The sequence below is a fragment of the Saimiri boliviensis genome, chromosome 17, assembly GCF_048565385.1.
Source record: "Saimiri boliviensis isolate mSaiBol1 chromosome 17, mSaiBol1.pri, whole genome shotgun sequence".
In the NCBI taxonomy this organism is placed as follows: Eukaryota; Metazoa; Chordata; class Mammalia; order Primates; family Cebidae; genus Saimiri; species Saimiri boliviensis.
This window is the reverse complement of record NC_133465.1, coordinates 35,539,423-35,561,390: the sequence shown is the minus strand read 5'-3', so window position 1 is coordinate 35,561,390 and position 21,968 is coordinate 35,539,423. Positions and strand designations below refer to the sequence as shown.

General features: G+C 39.6%; 1 protein-coding gene across 2 annotated transcripts in view; it reads left to right on the top strand.

The window, feature by feature from the left end:
• Positions 1-21,968, top strand: part of ANKFN1 (ankyrin repeat and fibronectin type III domain containing 1) — a 439,591-nt gene that overhangs the window by 290,455 nt on the left and 127,168 nt on the right. For both annotated transcript variants that reach the window (XM_074388549.1, XM_074388548.1), the window contains exon 7: positions 344-457. In XM_074388549.1, coding sequence (XP_074244650.1) covers positions 344-457 — 114 coding nt within the window. The remainder of the gene's footprint in view (positions 1-343; positions 458-21,968) is intronic.

The window sequence follows — 21,968 nt, the reverse complement described above, 5'->3', positions numbered from 1 at the left end:
TTTAAAGGATCTCCACTGACAATGTAGGATCCTGCTATCACTTCCTGCCCTTCTCTTCACTGATCCAGCCCGATCTCCTATTGTGTTTGCAGGATACTTTAGGAAGGCTTAACTGGTATTATTTACCTTTTCAGAAAATGTTCTAATGCTCAAATAAGACCACAATGGCAACAAATAAAAGCCATTGAGACATCTAATGAAAATGTTCAAAAGCAAAAGCTATTAGGCTCTACAAACAGATGTGTCCATAGTGTGTGTTTCAGGGTATCCTCTGAAGAGGGAGGAACGTTGTTTGAAAAGGATTTGCTATGTTAAGATCCTTGTGTTTTTCCTTCTGTCCCAGGAGCCCCTGAGATGCCAACCAACGTCTGTCTCATGGTAACCAGCAGCACATCACTCACTGTCAGTTTCCAAGAGCCTCTTAGCGTCAATGCAGCTGTAATAACCAGGTATAAAGGTACTGGATCCAAGACATTTTTTCATCACTCCTTTAAAAAAAAATCTGCTGTTTGAGAACCAATTGTGCATTTTATGTGTTTGTTTTTCCTGATGATAGGAATGTTTTTATACCATTGGCTTTTGGCATTGAAATATTTCCATAGGCACTCATGGAAAGGAGCAGTCAAGTGACTGAGAATGTCACAAAAAGGAAGAACCAAAAGACCAAGCTGTCATTTCAAGCCCCTCAATTCCTGTCTCATTCATGTTTGCAGAGGTCCCGCTCTATGCATAGCATGGCTGGGGACAGGTCTGAGTAGGAGGCACTGAAGAATCAGACCTGATCCAAGGATCTGAGGGGCTGTGATATGGAACATCCTAAACAGGGGTAATAAAAACCAATAACTAAAGCCAGGTAACAGGGTTGAGGTTTTTCAAAAATCCAGGTAAAGTACATTTGAGGTCAGGAAAGAGCAAGGGGAAGGTAAGATGGTGGGATCGGTACGGGTCCCCTGGGATGGAGGTGATATTCAGGCCTGGTTTTGAAGGATAAGTAGGCTTTGGACTGGAAGATACTGTGGGGAAAGTAAATTCCAAATGGAAAGGAGAGTGAACAGAGGTGTAAAAACAAGGACATACCTGGACAGGTAGAGCAAACTAAGGGAAAATAGCATGGCTTCAAATGAGCATAGATTCGTGAGAAGGTGAAGTAAGATGTTAAGATTAGAGAGTGAAACTAGGATTAACAGGTAAGGATGGAATGAGGCTTGAAATTAGGGCTCCAGAGTTTAGACTTTATGTGATGAATTCTACGGAGCGATTGAATAAGGTAGGGACAGGATCAGAGGTAGACTTTTGAAAGATTGGAGTGGTAATACCATGTTTGACTTATTGAGAGAAATATCAATTTGGAATAAAGAAATGAATTATGAGCCTATTCAAGAGGGAGGTCATGACAGCCTGACCCAGCTAAGATGGAAGCACTGAGAAAAGAAAGGGAAAACCCAGAGGAAAAAGTATTGCAGAGCTATTGTGATTATAACATCGAAGGCTAAAATAGCCCCTACTATGTCCCAGACACCATTTAAAGCCTCTGAACGTTTTAACTCTATTTAATCTTCACAGTGACCTCGTGAGATAGGTACTGTTATGATTCCAACTTTGCAGATGGAAAAACAGAGGCAATGAGAAATTAAGGAATTTGCCTAAGTGCTTACAACAGAGCCAGAATCATCACGCTATGCTGACTCTTGAATACGAGAAACTTTTGTTCCAGCTTCACAAGGACCTACGGAGTGACACTGAACAGCCCTAAAAGCGGATAAAGCTCTCCACACATATTCCAAGGTTCCAGGCTACAGTGTGGACTTTCCTTTGCATTCAGGTCACTATGGCTCTCTCTGCCACAAACATGTCCAAGTAGTGCACATGCCTTCCTTGATCCTTCTCAGGCCTGTCCCTCGGGGAAACGTCATATATCTCTGCAAACTATATTCCGCCCACACCCTGTAGCTTTCTTGGGTACTCAGAATTTTCCAGATAACACTGCTCTGTTTGTAATACATTAGATAAGACAGCATTGAATTGGTTATCCCTGGATTTTCTGTATCAGTCTAAGAGAAAGCAGCCTTAGGGTACTAAGGACAGCAGATAGATGAAACCACCCAGGATGGCCCCCCAACAGCCATCCTTTGAAACAACTCTGATACCTTCTCTTGGTTGCCTCATCTGCCAAGACGGAAATTCAGAGCAAGTGTTTGTAGGCAACTTCAGATATGGGCATTTTCTCTCTCTCTACCTCTCTCCAGCTCAGAATTTCGATGAAGAGTTTCATCAGTGCTGCGCACCTTGACATTTCCTGCTTACTTTTGATGAGTGAGCTACCAGGAACCAATGTGTCCAGACTGTGAGCAAATTAATACTTGCCTATAATGCCGGCAAATTCTGTCCACATTCACATATTAACACTTTTCATCTCAGGAGACTTGCCTTTGGGTGAGGTTGAAATAAAAGGTCACAAGTGGGTTCTGTTAGAGGCTGGAGGGGATTAATTAAGCATTATAAATAGAATTGTCTGTTGCATTATGGAGTAGGTTTCCTTGTGTTAATTTATAAGGTCATAAATTGAGTCCTTAACCCGACCACTCTCAAGTGTTATTTAAAACAGCTGGCAGCCTACTGTATCCACAGGGATAGCAGGGCAGTGTTTAATTCAGGAGTTGAAGTAATTATTTAATTATGAAAATATTAGCAAAATTACCCAGAGATGGGCTAATTATTTTGTTTGCATTCAAAAAAAAAAAAAAAGAGAAGAAACAATTGAGAAAGCTACAGAATGAAATGGCAATTATCTAATTGGTTAGAGGGAAAGCTTACCCCCCCACCCCAACCCCCTGCAGTATTTAGGATTTGGCAAAAACATCTCATACTATTCTCCAGAATTTCTGGGTCAAGCAAAACCTCAAGTCTATTTTGACAACTCAGTGTTTTCTTCCTTTATGTCTAAGCTAGGGTGTATTTGAAAGAAAATCTGAATCCTTCTGTTTCTCCTTTCTTTACACTCAACTCATCTACATATTGTTTTATAATAGTTTGTTGATATATAGCGATCTTTTCAAGAGCATCTCTTTTTACATGTTCTTCACACCATGGGGACCATGCTCCAGGCCAACTGCCATCACAACTTGGACATTAAAGGCATTAGTTTCCACATAAAACCTAGGAAACAGTTTCAGTGAGACCCACATGATTTTTTCTGATATTCCCCCTGAATGCAGTAAAACAGGGCTAGGAGAGTTACTGTCTGTTTCAGGGTATTTTCTCCTTGGAGTCAAAGGAGGCTTGCATCTTTTGGTTTCGTCTCACCCATTTTTATGGCTTACAGAGGAAAACCTAGAGTTATTTCAAATGCTTTGATGCTTTGGACAATTGCCAGAATTTTGTTCCACATTTTTTCCTCACTGCCTTGGGTCACCTGCCTGAACCTCTCATTTGCGGATTATGTCATTTCTCTGCTAAGGCAGAAAACATTTGCAAAAGTGATTTTACTGCTCCTTGCAGGGTTGGGGGATGGTTAGGAAGGCATCCTGAAAGAGCTGCAGTACAATATCTCCTTTCCATCCACAAGATGAAACATTTTCTAGTTTGTTTGTTTGTTTTCTTAATTGGGGCTCGAAGTGGCCACAGCTTGGGGTTTGCTAATTACAACATGCTGCAGTAATTGCTGCATTGGCTGTGTGCAATACCTGGGTTCTGGGTGGTACCCTTGCTTATTTCTTTTCCTATCTCCTTCCCTAACAGATTAGAAACCACCACCCTAGTTCCTCCCTAGAAAGACTTATAATAGCAAATTGCTTAACTGATAACATTTGATAACATTTTTTTAAATTAAAAAGTATCTCTCCTTGCAGAAACTGCCAGGACCTTTCAGGAGCTGGTAGTGTATCTGCTTCTGCAGAGACCAGGCCCATAGCTCTGTCAATCACCACCTTCAGTTTCTTTCTCAGGAGAAGCAGCCAAAAAATTCCAAGGAGGTATATAAGGGCATTCAGCTTCTAGGAAGGAGAATCTACCATTGAGACGTTAAAACCCTCAGGGTTGATCATTTATAATAATAATAGTGTGAACTTGATCACAACCTGACGATTTGAGCCATCTTTCCTACAAGACTTGAGAAAACCCGGACCTCACAGAGCATGGGTGTCCATTGCTCTGTGATTTATATTCTTTTTACCCTTTCTTTTCTTTTTTCTCCTACACCTTGTAGTTGGGTTAATATTTATCGATCAAGAAAAATGCATTCCATTAAAGAATATAAGTATTTCTGTGTTTAATTAAGTGAAGGATTAATCTGATCATAGGATGAGGTAGCTACCCTTATTACTAGATTGAAGTGCTACAATTCCATGAAGCAAAAATATTTATAACTTTCTTTAGACTGTTTGGGGAGACGGAGGTGGGGAGGAGGCCAAAGGTTTGCAAATGAGAGCCATGAGGAAGAGCAGGAAATGTTTTGTCCAGAAGACATGAAACTTAGTGGATTAACATTTTTTGTGTTGGGGTGAAAACATGAAAGTGAGATTAGTGACTAAATGTATGAGGGGGAAATATAACAAGTCAAGCGGGGTGAGAGGATGAAAAATGAAAGGCAACACTGCTCAAGAGTTACTTCTTCTAATCTGATAAGGGTTCTACATCCCTAGGCATCCTACTTTCATTCACCAGTTGCTGGGTTGTCAGGATCCAGCCAATTTATTCTCCAACCATCTTGTAGACCACCTTAAAACCTTTCTCCAATAATCTGTATTGTCAATAATGGCTTTTCTGCATTTTCATCATTTAACAAAATTTTAAACCTCAAACAATATTGTATAGGAGTATATACAAAAAAGGTCAAACTCCATCCTTCTTCCAGTCATACTCATACCTCAAAGTCTTAGTGAGTTTGATGTCTATTCTTACAAATTCTTTTTTGATACGTATGTGCACACGGATATGTACTAAGATTTATAGTGTTGTTTGCGTGCTCTAATATAAATATTATATTGTTTTTCTAACCCTACAACTGGATTTTTTTCAACTCAGTGATATTTTTACAGTTCAGCAATAGAAATTATACATCTATGTAAACGTGTTTTAATCTTCTTCCAGTTATATACTATTCCTATGCCACAGAAAGAGGTATAATCATTCTCCTATTGTTGGATATTGGTTGTTTTAATTTTTTCTGTTACATAGCGTTACAATCCTTGTGTGACTCTCTTTTATCTAGAGAATATTTGTCCTCTTGATTCAAGTTCCAAGTCACTTCTTCTTCCTTAGACTGTATGCTCAGTAAACATGACCTCAGACTGTTGTTAGCTTAAGCCAACACTTGTGGAAGTGCATCTGGTGTTTCAAAAAATCATGTAAGTTAGCTAGAGAGAAACATAAAACTGAGGTTTTATGTCAGTGGATGAAGGATTATTCCTGATACTAATTATTAGTATTATTTCTTCTTCTTTCTTCTTTCCTCCTCCTCCTCCTCTTCCTCATCTTCCTCCTCCTCCTCCTCTTCCTCCTCTTCCTCCTCCTCCTCCTCCTCTTCCTCCTCCTCCTCCTCTTCTTCTTCTCCTCCTCCTCCTCCTCCTTCTTCTTCTCTTCTCCTTCTCCTTCTCCTTCTCCTTCTCCTTCTCCTTCTCCTTCTCCTTCTCCTTCTCCTTCTCCTTCTCCTTCTCCTTCTCCTTCTCCTTCTCCTTCTCCTTCTCCTTCTCCTTCTCCTTCTTCTTCTTCTTCTTCTTCTTCTTCTCTTCTTCTTCTGCTTCTTCTTCTTTCTTCTTCTTCTTTGGAAAATTATAGACCCACAGAGTAATAAGAAGTTTTTGGAATATGTCAGTTTTTTCCAGAGATGTGAGTTCCTGGAAGGTAGAAACTGTGTCTTTTTCATTTATTTTCCACACCTGCCACCTTCCACAAGCATTGGCCTTCTTTTTGCTCTTTAATCAGTTCCCTCACCGCAGGACCTTTGCACACAGTGATCACTGTACCGGGTACACTGCCTCTCCCACTTACTTGCCCGCTGATTGTCCTAGTATCTTTTAAAAGGCATTTCTTCAGAGAAGCATTTTCTTTCATTTTTTTTAACATTTTTTAAAATTTTATTTTAAGTTCTGGGGTACATGTGCAGAATGTGCAGGTTTGTTATACATGTGTCATGGTGGTTGGTTTGCTACACCTATCAACCCATCATCTAGGTTTTAAGCCCCACATGCATAATATATTAGTCCTAATGCTCTCCCTCCCCTTGTTCCCACCCCCTTACAGACTCCAGTGTGTGATGTTCCCCTCCCTATGTCCATGTGTTCTCATTGTTCAGCTTCAACTTATGAGTGAGAACATGCAGTGTTTGGTTTTCTGTTCCTGTGTTAGTTTGCTAAGAATGATGGCTTCCAGCTTCATCCATGTCCCTGCAAAGGACGTGAACACATTCTTCTTTATAGCTGCATAGTATTCCATGGTGTACATGTGCCGCATTTGCTTTATCCGGTCTATCATTGATGGGCATTTGGGTTGGTTCCAAGTCTTTGCTATTGTAAATAGTGCTAAAATAAACATATGTGCATGTGTCTTTATAGTAGAATGATATATAATCCTTTGGATGACAATACCAGTAATTGGATTGCTGGGTCAAATAGTATTTCTGGTTCTAGATCCTTGAGGAATTGCCACACTCTCTTCCACAATGGTGGAACTAATTTACACTCCCACCAATAGTGTAAAAGTGTTCCTGTTTCTCTACATCCTTGCCGGCATCTGTGGCTTCCTGACTTTTTAATCACCATTTTAACTAGCATGAGATAGTATCTCATTGTGGTTTTGATTTACATTTCTTTAATGACCAGTGATGATGAGCATTTTTTCATATGTTTGTTGGCTGCATAAATGTCTTCAGAGAAGCATTTTCTAAGTATTTACTATAGATCAGGCCTATCCTAAGTGCTATTACGCCCTCCACCTTTTCTTCAAAGTAATATTTACAGCTGTAAACATCTATTTATATAATATTTTAAGTTTAAACAGATTTCTGTATTATAGAACTTCTTAGAGTCTTTCACATCTAATATATATAATAAAATATTTCCCAAATTTAACTTGACCATCACTGGATGTTTCATGGGGAAAATGTTTCATGGAATCTTCAGAATATTTAGACCAGGAATTCTCAAACCAAACTGCACATTAGAATCACTGGGAATCCATGCCAGAGCCCCTTCTAAGACCAATCAAATCTGAGTCTTTGCAGGGTGAAGGCCCAAGAATACATATTTTTAAAGAGCTGCTAAAATGGTGCTAATGTGCATCTAGGATGAGAATGTGTGGTCAAGTTTTTAGTATCTATCCCTCCCACCAGACTGTAAGTCTCATGTAAGCAGGAATATTTTTTGCTCGTTCCTGTATTCCCAGCACCTGGCATAGGATGAACCCGTATATACAATAGGTGCTCAGTTAATCAATGTGTTTATTCATTAACAATTTAGTAACAGCTATCATGTGTCAGACTATTTTCCAGGCAGTGGCGATATAACCATAAACAAACAGTCAAAAATCCCCATCTCTGTGGAGCTTACATTTTGTGTAATAGTAATAATATATATTAAGTGATTCCTAATATGCCAAGCCATGTTCTTAGGACTTTATATACATTAATCAACTTAATTCTCACAGTGTATCTTTAGGTGGCATTGTTGTCTCTAATTCATGGTTGAGAAAACTGAGATATAAGGAGGTTAAGAAAGTTGTCCGAGATCCCGTAATAAGTAGAGGCTGACCAGGGAGTTGAACCCATGCAGTGTTACTCTACAGCCCATGCAGTTACCACCAGCAAATCCTGGGAGATAAAATGTCTCTGAATTAACAAACAAATGCATGGATTTGTCTCTAAATTACCTAAACCCTAAGGAAGTATTCTGTTCATGATGGCTAGGCAGTCATTAAGCCCCATCTCCCATCTTCTGCTCTACCCCCACAGGTCCCTTAGAGGGAGTCTCAACCCTTGGAGTGAACAAGCTCTACATACAAGGGATGCACCCTGTAGGGCAACCTTTTCCATCGTTGAATAGGAATTTCTGAACTTTCTGACTTGTGTCCTTCATTTTAAAATCAGGTGGGCTGAGTCACAGATAAAATAAACACACCATGGGTACAGCAAACACACTATAGAAACTCCTAATCTTCTCCAACTGTTTTACATGGTATGGAAAATTTTCAGAACTAACCAAAAATAAATAAACAACTGTTGAGATGATTTACAGTCTGGCCAATAAGTAGGCTCAGGGTCTCTCCTGCTCTCTCAATCTCAGGACGATCTGCCAATCCTTTTGCTCCAGATTGTAGAATCAGGATTAGCATCAGAAGTTAGAGGAACCATATTTGAGAAAACTTTCTCTAATATTTACTGGGTTATCTATTATATGCCCCACATTGTGCCAGGTCCTGTCATATGCAAAAGCTTCCTTGTAACTTTCCACTGATTCTAGCTCTCTCCTCCCAGAGCACCAAGAAAGGCTGAATAGCAGGTCTTCCAATGTTTGAAAATTGCTATCACCTTCCTCTTTCTCCTGCCTTAGGTCATTTTGTTCCAGGCTATAAAATATCTCCTGTTCCTTTCATGGCTTTCATGTGGTGTATTGACTCTTTCCCCTATGTGTAGGGCCCACAGTTAAACAAAGTCTTCAGTCTGTGGCCTGAGTACCTCTGATACTGACAGAACTGAGTCTTTGGCCATTTGGACACAATACCTCTGAGGAATCGATCTAAAACTCTTCCTACCTGAAATCACTGCAGGAAAGGATCCAGTGGAAATTTCAGCATTAACCCAGTCTTTAGATATGTTCTTTCTTTCCTCCAAACCTCCTTCTCTGCCCAATAAATACTTAGTCATCTTTCAAAACTTTGTGCAGGTATTGCCTGCACAAAGCCCTCATTGGTCCCCACCTCTCACCCATACAGAACCAGCCACTTACATCTTGTGAAATATTTTAGTGACCTACAAACGCTATTTTCACTGAACACATTAGACAACATGACATTTATTTGCATGTCTGTCTATATGGACAACTTGAAGGCAAAAAGAAATTGCACCTTATTAACTGTCAGTGCACAGTACCTGGCTAGTTGTTGAGCTGAACCAAACTCTTGATGAGAAAGAACTATGAAAGCAAAAGTTCTGTGTAATAGCAAAAGGAAAATATAAGAATAGGTATTATTTGTTTATTGTTATTCAGAAAACCTTCAGCTAGGTAATGTGGGCACAGCCAAGATGTATTATACATGGTTTCTGCCCTTAGGGAGCATGTAGTTAAGGTGTCATTTACTCATTCATTCACTCATCATTCAACAAGCACTGTTGAAGTTCCTACTATGTGCCAGGCATTTTTCTAGTCACCATAGATGCAGCAGTAAATAAGATCACCACAGTTCCTGCCATAATAGTGGAGTTCCTAGCCAAACAGGACAGGAATTTACTAATATTTAGGCATCCATTCCTTTACCAGTCAACAAAAATACTACGTGTTCATGATGTACCAGGTGGTGCACCGCACTCTGAGTGTGCAACAATGAACAGACAAAACACAGTGCCCTTGCTTATAGAGCTTAGAGGTTAGTGGTGAAAACAAAGTTTACCAACATAAGAATTCACTTTGCAGTGTAAGGAAAATGAAGCCTGTCATTGACCAAAGTGTTGAGGTGAGAGTTTTTAACTGACTTTGTCCAACATCCGTCTTTCAGTGAGCCTCACCTCAAATCTCTTTCTTTTTTAACTACTGTGGTCCACAGCTCGTTTCTCAAACCTCCGCCCCTTGTCTTACATCTTACGCTATGGTAGTTCCTCCAAGCTCACTGTCTCCAACACACTTGTGGCTGGGAAGTTTCTGCAAAGGTGATTATGTCACCAACTGAGTAGAGCAGCTTATTCCTCCCTCTTCCCTGTCACACACCCCTCCAGAACTCTGGAGCCATGACGCCTCTTGGTGGAGATGGAGGCCCACCAGGCAGCTCTTCATTGCCATGCAACTGTGAGATTCCTCTCCGCACTTCCTCCTGGGGAAAAGTCAGCCTTCCAGTGGAGATTTAACAGGGAAGCAGTGCATAGTGACATGCCAAGTTTCCCCTGCCTCCCAACTACCCCCATCCCACCCTCCCCACCCCTGGACTGAGCAGACAGCATCACATATCCCCTGGGAGCCTGGTAGTTGCTGAGCCCATATACCTCAAGGGCTTGTGAGTTTCCAGTCACCACAGAGGCAGGTCTCCACTCACGGCACATGTAGACTCAAGCAGAGCTCTGTCTGTGACTACCCAGCTGGACACACAGCTGGCACTGTCGATGATGAGCTGCTTTCCAGGTTACCTTCTTCCCACAGAGATTTTTCTCTTGAATGCTTTTTGGCCAGATCCCTTTGCAGCATTATAGTTTGTCAATAGCCCACGACTAATTTCTAGAATTTCTCTAGAAAGTGTGTTTTTCTAAGAAATAGATGTTGTAGCCTGAAGCCTAATTTCATGAGAAGGGCTCAAAACTGGAAACAAAAATAATCACCCTCAAGTCTGGAAGCTGAGGGGCCTCTCCATTCCCTGAAGAGTACTTCCTTTTGGGAGGTGGGAGGTGGAAGGTGGAGGTGGCCCTTTGTGTTGTTTTAATAACATTTTTCCAATCATAAAAATAACATAGACTCCTTATATCAGCTAGGGTTCCAGCGGAAAAAGAAGCCATACTCATCTTGAATTTTGAAGATATTTTAATGAAGGGATTATTTACAGAGAGGTGACCAGAGTTCATGAAGGGACAAGGGACGTTAAAGCACTTAGGGACTAGCCACATTGGGCCACTGTTGTCACCCCTACACTTGGACTGAGATACAAACAGGGGAGTGAGAGGAGCACCCATCAGATGCTGTTGTGTGAAGACACAACCACAGCCAGATGGAGGCACTGGCTGTATGTACCCAACTAGCAGCCTGAGGGCTAAGGGGCCTGGGTGATGTAGTCCACAGGTGTTAGCCTCCCAAAGACAGAGTGGGACAGAGAAGGTCAGTAAAGAGTACCCAGATGAAAAGACAAATTGTTTTAGAGGACAAATTGTTTTAAAGGACAAATGGAAAAACCAATATAATAAGCACAGAGCATTGTAGGCCAGATGCCATGGCTCACAACCGTAATCTCAGCACTTTGGGAGGCCAAGGCAGGCGGATCACTTGAGGTCAGGAGTTTGAGACCAGTCTGGCCAATATGGTGAAACCCTCTCTCCACTAAAAATACAAAAATTAGCTGGGCGTGATGGCACATGCCTGTAATCCCAGCTACTTGGGAGGCTGAAGCACAAGAATCGCTTGAACGGGGAAGGTGGAGGTTGCAGTGAGCTAAGATCACTCCACTGCCCTCCAGCCTGGTGACAGAGCGAGACTCTGTCTCAGAAAAGAAAAAAAAAAATGCGGGGGAAGCGTAATTCCCTTCTCTAGAACTTCTTCAGTGCAGACTCTGCGTCTAACTCACTTTTGCATCCCTCACAGTGGCCAACATATGTAGTGTAATAGTTCCAAAAATAGCTATTGAACAAATAAAATGACAGTCACTTCTCTCTCCTCCTGGGGCAAAATGAAAAAAAAAAAAAAAAAAAAAAACACTTGTTGTCAGCTGGGTCCCAAGAAACCAGTGAACCCAGTAATGTGTGCAGCATCTTTTTCACCTCATCTACACCCTACAGTTGGAGAGCACATTTTAAGAAGGGGCCAGAGGCCAGGCACAGTGGCTCATGCCTGTAATCTCAACACTCTGGGAAGCCGAGCCAGGCGGATCACTTGAGGTCAGAAGTTTGAGGCCAGCCTGGCCAACAGAGTGAAACCTCCTCTCTACTAAAAAATACAAAAATTAGGTGGGCGTGGTGGCACACACCTGTAATCCTTGCTATTCATGAGGCTGAGGCAGGAGGATCTCTTGAGCCCATGAGGCAGAGGTTGCAGTGAGCTGAGATCGCGCCACTGCTCTCCAGCCTGAGTAACAGAGTGAGACATCGTCTCCAAAAAGAGAAAAGATAGAATATTGCAAAGAGCAGGAAAAAAATTATTCTTACTTTTATATCCCAAAGAAATCTACTCCTTGAAGAAACTTCTGGTATTTTTTTGAGATTTTATAACAAAGTTGAGATGATATATTTAATAATAATTCTAATATTCTTATGCCTACCTAGTAATAGTGGTGAGTACTTGTCAAGCCCATATCGTATGCTAGGCATTGGGTCAGGGCTTTATAAGTGTTGCTTCTTCTAAACCTCATGCAGTCCTATGGAGTAGGTACTAGTATTATCCTCTCCTAATGAACGAGGAACCTAAGACAAATAGAGGACCTTGCTGAAGATCCCACAGCCAATATATGCTAGAATCAAACTTAATCCCAGTCATTCATCCCAGAGTCTCTACTCAAGGACTACACTATCCCACCAGCCTTTCCACTACCCATCAGCCTAAAGGAAGATTCTAAGAGTTTTTCCCCTATCTCTATTTTTCTAGTTTCAAATCATGTAATTCTGGAAAGCTAAATGAAGTATAGGAAATAGTATCAAACTCTCCTGTTCTATCAGTCTACCCCACTCCCCAAAGAAAAGAAAAATAAAATTAAGAAAATTAGGAAAAACAATTAGAAAATTACATATAATGTTACAAAATTTTAAAGTTAATTTTATACTCATACTCAAAAAAATGAGTCAAGGAACTTAAATTTTGACAAAAATTGGCGTTTAAATAGATGAAGAGCCATCACCCCTAACTAATGCCACTGCCTCAGATGTTAAATGAGAACACATTCGTGGGTGCTGGATATCAGGCCACACAGGACGGGTTGCCTACACATTCCCCACATCTAAATAAATAGTCTTGGAGATCTTCTACTCAAATCAACCATTTCCACTTCTAATGATGTGTGTGCTACTGATCAACAGAAACAATTTATCAAGAGAATGTAGATTAAACTGTTCACTGCCAAAGAACTGTCCATTGTGGAAAAAAAAAAAAGATTTCATCTGTTCTACAAAGGTCTTTAAATTCTGACAGTGTGCACTTGGTTTAGGAAAGTCCATCCCACTCTTCAGACTCTTTAGTACAATGACTAATGAACCACTGGAAAAATGAGATGAACTATATTCTAAAAAATGCCTCACATCAATGGCAAGTGTGTGTCAAAATCTTGACTTGTCTGTTCTACACAGTGTGCCGACTATGGCATGGCATAAACTAAGCCAAAGTGACACAGTCCCCTGTGAGCCCATGACCTGGGAAGGATGAGGTCATTGCAAACTTTTGTAGCAGAACCAGAGTCTTCACTTAGACAGAATAATGTAGAGGAAAGAGACCTAGACTGGAGTCAGGAGGCTATTGTGCTAATTCTGGTTCTGCCCTAACTACCTAGCTGACCTTGAGTAAGTCATATTTCCTCTTTAAACCTCAGTTCTCCCCTTTGAAGAAATGAGGGAATAAGACTAGATCAGTGGTTTTCAAACATCTATGGAAACTTAGGTCTCCACAGAGATGGCTGTGGAACAACATGAAGTGCCGGGACAGACGGCAGTAGGGGTTTCCCAGGCTCTGCTGTCTTAATTAGGTCTTCCTGTTGTATTCTCTCAGGGCACCTTGTAAATTTCTCTCATGGTCCTTTTCCCACTTTCTAATTTCATCTTTATATTAATTGCTTAATATGTGTTTTTTCTAGATTACATTCTCCATGAGAGCAGAGACTATGCCTATTTAGTTCACCATTACAAACCCAATAAGCATTTTGTCAGATGCTTTTTCTGCATCTATTAAGATGATCATGTGATCTTTGCTTCTAATTCTGTTTATGTGATGTATCACATTTACTGACTTGCCTATGTTAAACCATCCCTGCATCCCTGGTATAAACCCCACTTGATCATAGTGGATTGTCTTTTCGATATGTTGTTGGATTCAGTTAGCTAGAATTTTGTTGAGGATATCAGTCTGTTTTCTTTTTTGGTTATGTCCTTTCCTGGTTTGGGTATTAGGGTGATGCTAGCTTCATATAATGAGTTAGAGAGAGTTCCTTCTTTCTCTATCTTGTGAAATAGTGTCAAAAGGATTGGTACCAATTCTTCTTTGAATGTGTGGTAGAATTCTGCTGTGTATCTGTGTGGTCTTGGACTTTTTGTTGGTAATTTTTAAATTGCCATTTCAATCTCGCTGCTTGTTACTGGTCTGTTCGGGGTATCTAATTCTTCCTGATTTAAGCGAAGAGGGTTGTATTTATTCAGGAATTTATTCATCTCTTCTAGGTTTTCTAGTTTATGTGCATAAAGGTGTTCATAGCAGCCTTGAATGATCTTTTGTATTTCAGTAGTGTCAGTTGTAGCTGACACTACTGTTTTGTTGCTTGGTTAGGTTATTTGGAATTTTCTCTCTTCTTTTCTTGGTTAATCTCGCTAGTGGTCTGTCAATTTTATTTCTTTTTTCAAAGAACCAGCTTTTTGTTTTATTTATCTTTTGTATTTGTTTGTTCGTTTGTATCAATTTCATTTAGTTCTGCTGTGATCCTGGTTATTTCCTTTTTTCTGCTGGTTTTGGGTTTGGTTTGTTCTTGTTTCTCTAGTTCCTTGAGGTGTGACCTTAGAATGTCAGTTTGTGCTCTTTCAGTCTGGCATTTAAGGCTATGAACTTTCCTCTTAGCACTGCCTTTGCTGTACCCCAGAGGTTTTGGTAGGTTGTGTCATTATTGTTGTTCAGTTCAAAGAATGTTTTAATTTCCATCTTGCTTTCATTTCTGACCCAAAAGAAGCAGGTTATTTAATTTCCATGTATTTGCATGTTTTTGAAGGCTCTTTTTGGAGTTGATTTCCAGTTTTGTTCCACTGTGGCCTGAGAGAGTGCTTGATATAACTTCAATTTTCTTCAATTTATTGAGGCTCATTTTATGACCTATCATATGGTCTATCCTGGAGAAAGTTCCATGGACTATTGAATAGAATGTGTATTCTGCAGTTGTTGGATGAAATGTTCTGTAGGTATCTGTTAAGTCCATTTGTTCCAAGGTATAGTTTAAATCCATTGTTTCTTTGTTGACTTTCTGTCTTGATGACCTGACTAGTGCTGTCAGTGGAGTATTGAAACCCCCCACTATTATTATGTTGCTGTCTCTCTCATTTCTTAGATCTATTAAAATTGTTTTATAAATTTGGGAGCTCCAGTGTTAAGTGCATATGTGTTTAGGATTGTGATATTTTCATGTTGTACAAGGCCTTTTACCGTTATGTAATGTCCCTCTTTGTCTCAATTAACTCCCGTTGCTTTAAAGTTTGTTTTGTCTGATATAAGAATAGATATGCCAGCTTGCTTTTGGTCTCCATTTACATGAAATGCCTTTCCCCACACCTTTACTTTAAGTTTATGTGAGTCCTTATGTGACAGGAGAGTCGCCTGAAAGCAGCAGATGGTTGGTGAGTTCTTGTCCATTCTTCAGTTCTATATCTTTCAAGTGGAGCATTTAGGCCATTTACATTCAATGTTGGTATTGAAATTTGAGGTACTATTGCATTCATCATGCTCTTTGTTGCCTGTGCACTTTGGTTTTCTTTGTTTTCACTTTTTAACTTGTATTTTTGTTTTATAGATCCTGTGTGACTTATGCTTTAATGAGCTTCTGTATTGATGTGCTTCCAGGATTTGTTTCAAGATTTAGAACTCCTTTTAGCAGTTCTTGTAGTGGTGGCTTGGTAATGGCGAATACTCTCAGCATTTGTTTGTCTGAAAAAGACTGTATCTTTCCTATATATATGATGCTAAGTTTCACTGAATACAAAATTCTTGGCTAATAATTGTTTGGTTTGAGGAGGCTGAAGATAGGGTCCCAATTCCTTCTGGCTTGTAGGGTTTCTGCTGAGAAATCTGCTGTTACTTTGATAGGTTTTCCTTTATAGTTTACCTGGTGCTTCTGCCTCATAACTCTTAAGATTCTTTCCTTCTTCTTACCTTTGGATAACCTGATGGCATTGTGCATAGGTGGTGATCTTTTTGCAATGAATTTCCCAGGTGTTCTTTGTGCTTCTTATATTTGGATGTCTAGGTCTCTAGCAGGGCTGGAGAAGTTTTCCTTAATTATTCCCCCAAATATGTTTTCCAAGCTTTTAGGATTCTCTTCTTCCTCAGGAACATCGATTATTCTTAGGTTTGGTCATTTAACATAATCCCAGGCTTTGTGGAGGCTTTGTTCATATTTTCTTATTCTTTTATCTTTGTCTTTGTTGGATTGGTTTAATTTGAAGAGCTTGTCTTTGAGCTCTGAATTTCTTTCATCTACTTCTTCAATTCTATTGCTGAGACTTTCCAGAGCAGTTTGCATTTCTAAAAGTGTGTCCAAAGTTTCCTGAATTTTTTATTTTTTTTCTTTAAGCTATCTATTTCCTTGAATATTTCTCCCTTCACTTCTTACATCACTTTTTGGATTTCCTTGCATTGGGCTTCACCTTTCTCTGGTGCCTCCCTAATTAGCTTAATAACTAACCTCCTGAATTCTTTTTCAGGTAAATCAGTGATTTCTTCTTGGTTTGGATCCATTGCTGGTGAACTAGTGTGACTTTTGTGGAGTGTTGAAGAGCCTTGTTTTTTCATATTACCAGGGTTGGTCTTCTGGTTCCTTTTCATTTGGGTAGTCTCTTACAGAGAGAAGGTCTAGAGCTGAAGGCTATTGTTCAGATTCTTTTATTCCATGGGATGTTCCCTTCATGTAGTACCCTCTCCCTTTTCCTATAGATGTGGCTTCCTGTGAGTTGAACTGCAGTGATTGTTGCCTCTCTTCGGGGTCTAGATACCCACTGAGTCAATCCAGCTCTGGGCTGGTACTGGGGGTTGTCTGCACAGAGTCCTGTGATGTGAACCATCTATGGGTCTGTCAGCCATGGATACCAGCACCTGTTCCAGTGGAGGTGGTGGTGGGGGATGGTGCAATGGACTCTTAGCTCTGGTAGTTTAGTGCTCTATTTTTGTGCTGGTTGGCCTCCTGCTGGGAGGTGGCCCTTTCCAGAGAGCATCAGTAGTATCTATATTTCTAATATATAAACAGCTTTTGAAATATACATGAAAAAACGAGGGAAAGATTGTTCACAGAGAAGAAAGCACAGACAACTCCTAAGCCTACAAAAAGATGTTCAAACTTATGTAAGAAATGCAACTTAAAACTAACTTGAGGTATCACTTTTCACCTTTGAGAATATCAAAAACTTCAAAATATACACTCTATAGATGAAGTTCTAGGAAACAGTCAATTTCATATAATGCTGGCAGAAGTGTAAATTTTTATGACCCTTATGGAGAACAGTTTGGCAATATCTATCAACATTACAAGTGCAAATAATCTTTCACCTAGTAATTCTAATTAGGGGGATTTATCCTACAAATACACCTAAATATGTATAAAATAACATATCCACAAGAGTTGTATGTAAGAATTTTTAAAAAGTAAATTGCATCAATGCTGTTTATAAGAGTAAAATATAGAGTATCTTTCAATTAGGAGCTACTTAAATAAATTATCATATACATACATATAAAACAGCTATAAGAAAGAACGTGCAATCTCATTATGAATTGTATATGGAAGGCCCTCCAAAGTATACTGTTAAAAAATTGAAAGAAGATATATAATATACTACCTCTGGTATAAAATTGAGGGAGGAAGTTCTATATTCATATTTGCTTGAATATACATAAAGAAACTCTGGGAAGATGTCTAGGACACTAAGAACAATGGATATCTATGGTGGGAAGTAAAATCTAAGAACTGGGAAGATAGTAGGTAAGGAATAAGGGAATCTTATCTCTGTGTAACTGTTTATACCTTTTGATTTTTTTAACCATGTAAATCTGTTTAAAACATTTAATTTAATAAAAGGATCAATATAAAAACAAAGTTAATGAGATACAGAGGAAACAGAGTGAGTTAGGAGAGGAAAAGGCAATGGGAAAAAATAGGTCAGACAGAAGACCACCATAAAGGAATAGCCTTTAAACTCATGTAAGGGTAGTCAAAAAGAGGAGGCCAGGTACAGACTCTTTCATTGCGTACCCAGAAATAGAAAATGTTCAAAAGTATGTCTGAAAGAAGGGATAGAGAAAACAAAGTTTCCTGTAGATTTCCACAGTGTTGTTTTTTTTTTCCTATATTGACAAATTGGAGAAAATAATACAGCAAGCCATAATGGGCAAATTATTCCAAATCTTTCAGAGAGAAAGAAAAATATCTCTGTTGCTATCGTTTCTGTGACCATAGAGGGTGAATTTCATGGAGCAGGCTCCCATACTGAATAAAATAATAAATTTCCCCCAAAAGAGTCTTTTGTAGTGCTTATTTAAGCTATCAAAAAAGAGAAGAGTCTTAAATGACAGGAGTGTTTACGTATTTCATTTTTGTGTAACATTAGAATCATAAACACTCTCTCTTTCAAATGGGGAATATGTGACACATGCAGTCAATTTCCACGTTAAATTATTGAATGAAAAATACACACATTATCCATTGCGACTCCAGGATTAGGTCAGGTCAAATTTTATTGCTTTTGGCCAAGGGCTTTTGTAAGACTTACAAGGCTGAGAGCAGGTACAGAGTGATCTGTGGTATAAGTTATAGAGTTAGAGTGAGGTTCTGGGTGGGAAAATCCATAGCATTTCAGAGATAATTCCATGAAAGTCAACATGAGACTAGCACAGTACCATGTTGATCTACCTGGAACTTTATAAAATCACTTTAGCTCTGGTTTCTGAAACTGCCAAAGTTCAAGTATCTACCTGACAATAAATAACCAATCTTTTCTAGATTGATCTGTAATGGATGCTAATTGCAATTAGCCCCAAAAAGTATCTGGCTTTGGGCCAGGTAAAAATAGGGAGGGAGGAAAAGGGAAAGGAAATGTAGATAATTCTGTAGCTTTGGGGTTCCAAGAATAAACATTTAATAAGGTAAATGTGTCTAATAGGATCTGTTTTCAAACTTGGAGGTGAGCATGAAACCCAGAAAGATGTTTAATTATTTTTTTTTTTTTTTTTTTTCTTTTTTTTATTGCATTTTAGGTTTTGGGGTACATGTGATGAACATGCAAGATTGTTGCATAGGTACACACATGGCAGTGTGCTTTGCTGCTTTCCGTCCCCTCACCTGTATCTGTCATTTCTCCCCATGCTATCTCTTCCCACCTCCCCACCCCCCGCCCCTCCCCCATTTCCCCCCAACAGACCCCAGTGTGTAGTGCTCCCCTCCCTGTGTCCATGTGTTCTCATTGTTCAACACCCGCCTATGAGCGAGAATATACGGTGTTTGATTTTCTGCTCTTGTGTCAGTTTGCTGAGAATGATGGTTTCCAGGTTCATCCATGTCCCTATAAAGGACGTGAACTCATCGTTTTTGATGGCTGCGTAATATTCCATGGTGTATATGTACCACATTTTCCCTATCCAGTCTATCATCGTTGGGCATTTGGGTTGGTTCCAGGTCTTTGCTATTGTAAACAGTGCTGCAATGAACATTCGTGTGCACGTGTCCTTGTAGTAGAATGATTTATAATCCTTTGGATATATACCCAGTAATGGGATTGCTGGGTCAAATGGGATTTCTATTTTTAAGTCCTTGAGGAATCGCCACACTGTCTTCCACAATGGTTGAATTAATTTACATTCCCACCAACAGTGTAAAAGTGTTCCTATTTCTCCACATCCTCTCCAGCATCTGTTGTTTCCCGATTTTTTAATGATCGCCATTCTAATTGGTGTGAGATGGTATCTCAATGTGGTTTTGATTTGCATTTCTCTGATGACCAGTGATGATGAGCATTTTTTCATATGTTTGTTGGCCTCATGTATGTCTTCTTTTGTAAAGTATCTGTTCATATCCTTTGCCCATTTTTGAATGGGCTTGTTTGTTTTTTTCTTGTAGATCTGCTTTAGTTCTTTGTAAATTCTGGATATCAGCCCCTTGTCAGATGGGTAGACTGCAAAAATTTTTTCCCATTCTGTTGGTTGCCGATTCACTCTACTGACTGTTTCTTTTGCTGTGCAGAAGCTGTGGAGTTTGATTAGGTCCCATTTGTCTATTTTGGCTTTTGTTGCCATTGCTTTTGGCGTTTTGGTCATGAAGTCCTTGCCTACACCTATGTCCTGAATGGTTTTGCCTAGATTTTCTTCTAAGGTTTTTATGGTATTAGGTCTGATGTTTAAGTCTTTAATCCATCTGGAGTTAATTTTGGTGTAAGGTGTCAGGAAGGGGTCCAGTTTCTGCTTTCTGCACATGGCTAGCCAGTTTTCCCAACACCATTTATTAAACAGGGAGTCCTTTCCCCATTGCTTGTTTTTGTCAGGTTTGTCGAAGATCAGATGGTTGTGGGTATGTTGTATTTCCTCTGAGGCCTCTGTTCTGTTCCATTGGTCTATATCTCTGTTTTGGTACCAGTACCATGCTGTTTTGATTACTGTAGCCTTGTAGTATAGTTTGAAGTCCGGTAGTGTGATGCCTCCCGCTTTGTTCTTTTTGCTTAGAATTGACTTGGCTATGCGGGCTCTCTTTTGGTTCCATATGAAGTTTAAGGTGTTTTTTTCCAGTTCTGTGAAGAAGGTCATTGGTAGCTTGATGGGAATAGCATTGAATCTGTAAATTACTTTGGGCAGTATGGCCATTTTCACGATGTTGATTCTTCCTAACCATGAACATGGAATGTTTCTCCATCTGTTTGTATCCTCTCTTATTTCGTTGAGCAATGGCTTGTAGTTCTCCTTGAAGAGGTCCTTTACGTTCCTTGCTAGTTGTATTCCTAGGTACTTTATTCTCTTTGTAGCAATTGTAAATGGCAGTTCGTTCTTGATTTGGCTCTCTTGAAGTCTGTTACTGGTGTATAGGAATGCTTGTGATTTTTGCACGTTGATTTTGTATCCTGAGACTTTGCTGAAGTTGTTTATCAGTTTCAGGAGATTTTGGGCTGAGATGATGGGGTCTTCCAGATATACAATCATGTCATCTGCAAATAGAGACAATTTGATTTCCTCCTTTCCAATTTGGATACCCTTTATTTCTTTTTCTTGCCTGATTGCTCTGGCTAGAACTTCCAGTACTGTATTGAATAGGAGTGGTGAGAGAGGGCATCCTTGTCTAGTGCCAGATTTCAAAGGGAATGCTTCCAGTTTTTGCCCATTCAGTATGATATTGGCTGTTGGTTTGTCGTAAATAGCTTTTATTGTTTTGAGATACGTTCCGTCAATACCTAGTTTATTGAGGGTTTTTAGCATAAAGGGTTGTTGAATTTTGTCAAAAGCCTTCTCTGCATCAATCGAGATAATCATGTGGTTTTTGTCTTTGGTTCTGTTTATGTGGTGAATTACGTTTATGGACTTGCGTATGTTGAACCAGCCTTGCATCCCCGGGATGAATCCCACTTGATCATGGTGGATGAGCTTTTTGATATGCTGTTGCAATCGGTTTGCCAGTATTTTATTGAAGATTTTTGCATCTATGTTCATCATGGATATTGGCCTGAAATTTTCTTTTCTTGTTGAGTCTCTGCCGGGTTTTGGTATCAGGATGATGTTTGTCTCGTAAAATGATTTGGGAAGGATTCCCTCTTTTTGGATTGTCTGGAATAGTTTCAGAAGGAATGGTATCAGCTCCTCCTTGTATGTCTGGTAGAATTCAGCTGTGAACCCATCTGGACCTGGGCTTTTTTTGGGTGGTAGGCTCTTTATTGCTGCCTCGACTTCAGACCATGTTATTGGTCTATTCAGGGTTTCGGCTTCTTCCAGGTTTAGGCTTGGGAGGTTGCAGGTGTCCAGGAATTTATCCATTTCTTCCAGGTTTACTAGTTTATGTGCATAGAGTTGTTTGTAATAATCTCTGATGATGGTTTGGATTTCTGTGGAATCTGTGGTGATATCCCCTTTATCGTTTTTTATTGCATCAATTTGGTTATTCTCTCTTTTCTTTTTTATTAATCTGGCTAGTGGTCTGTCTATTTTGTT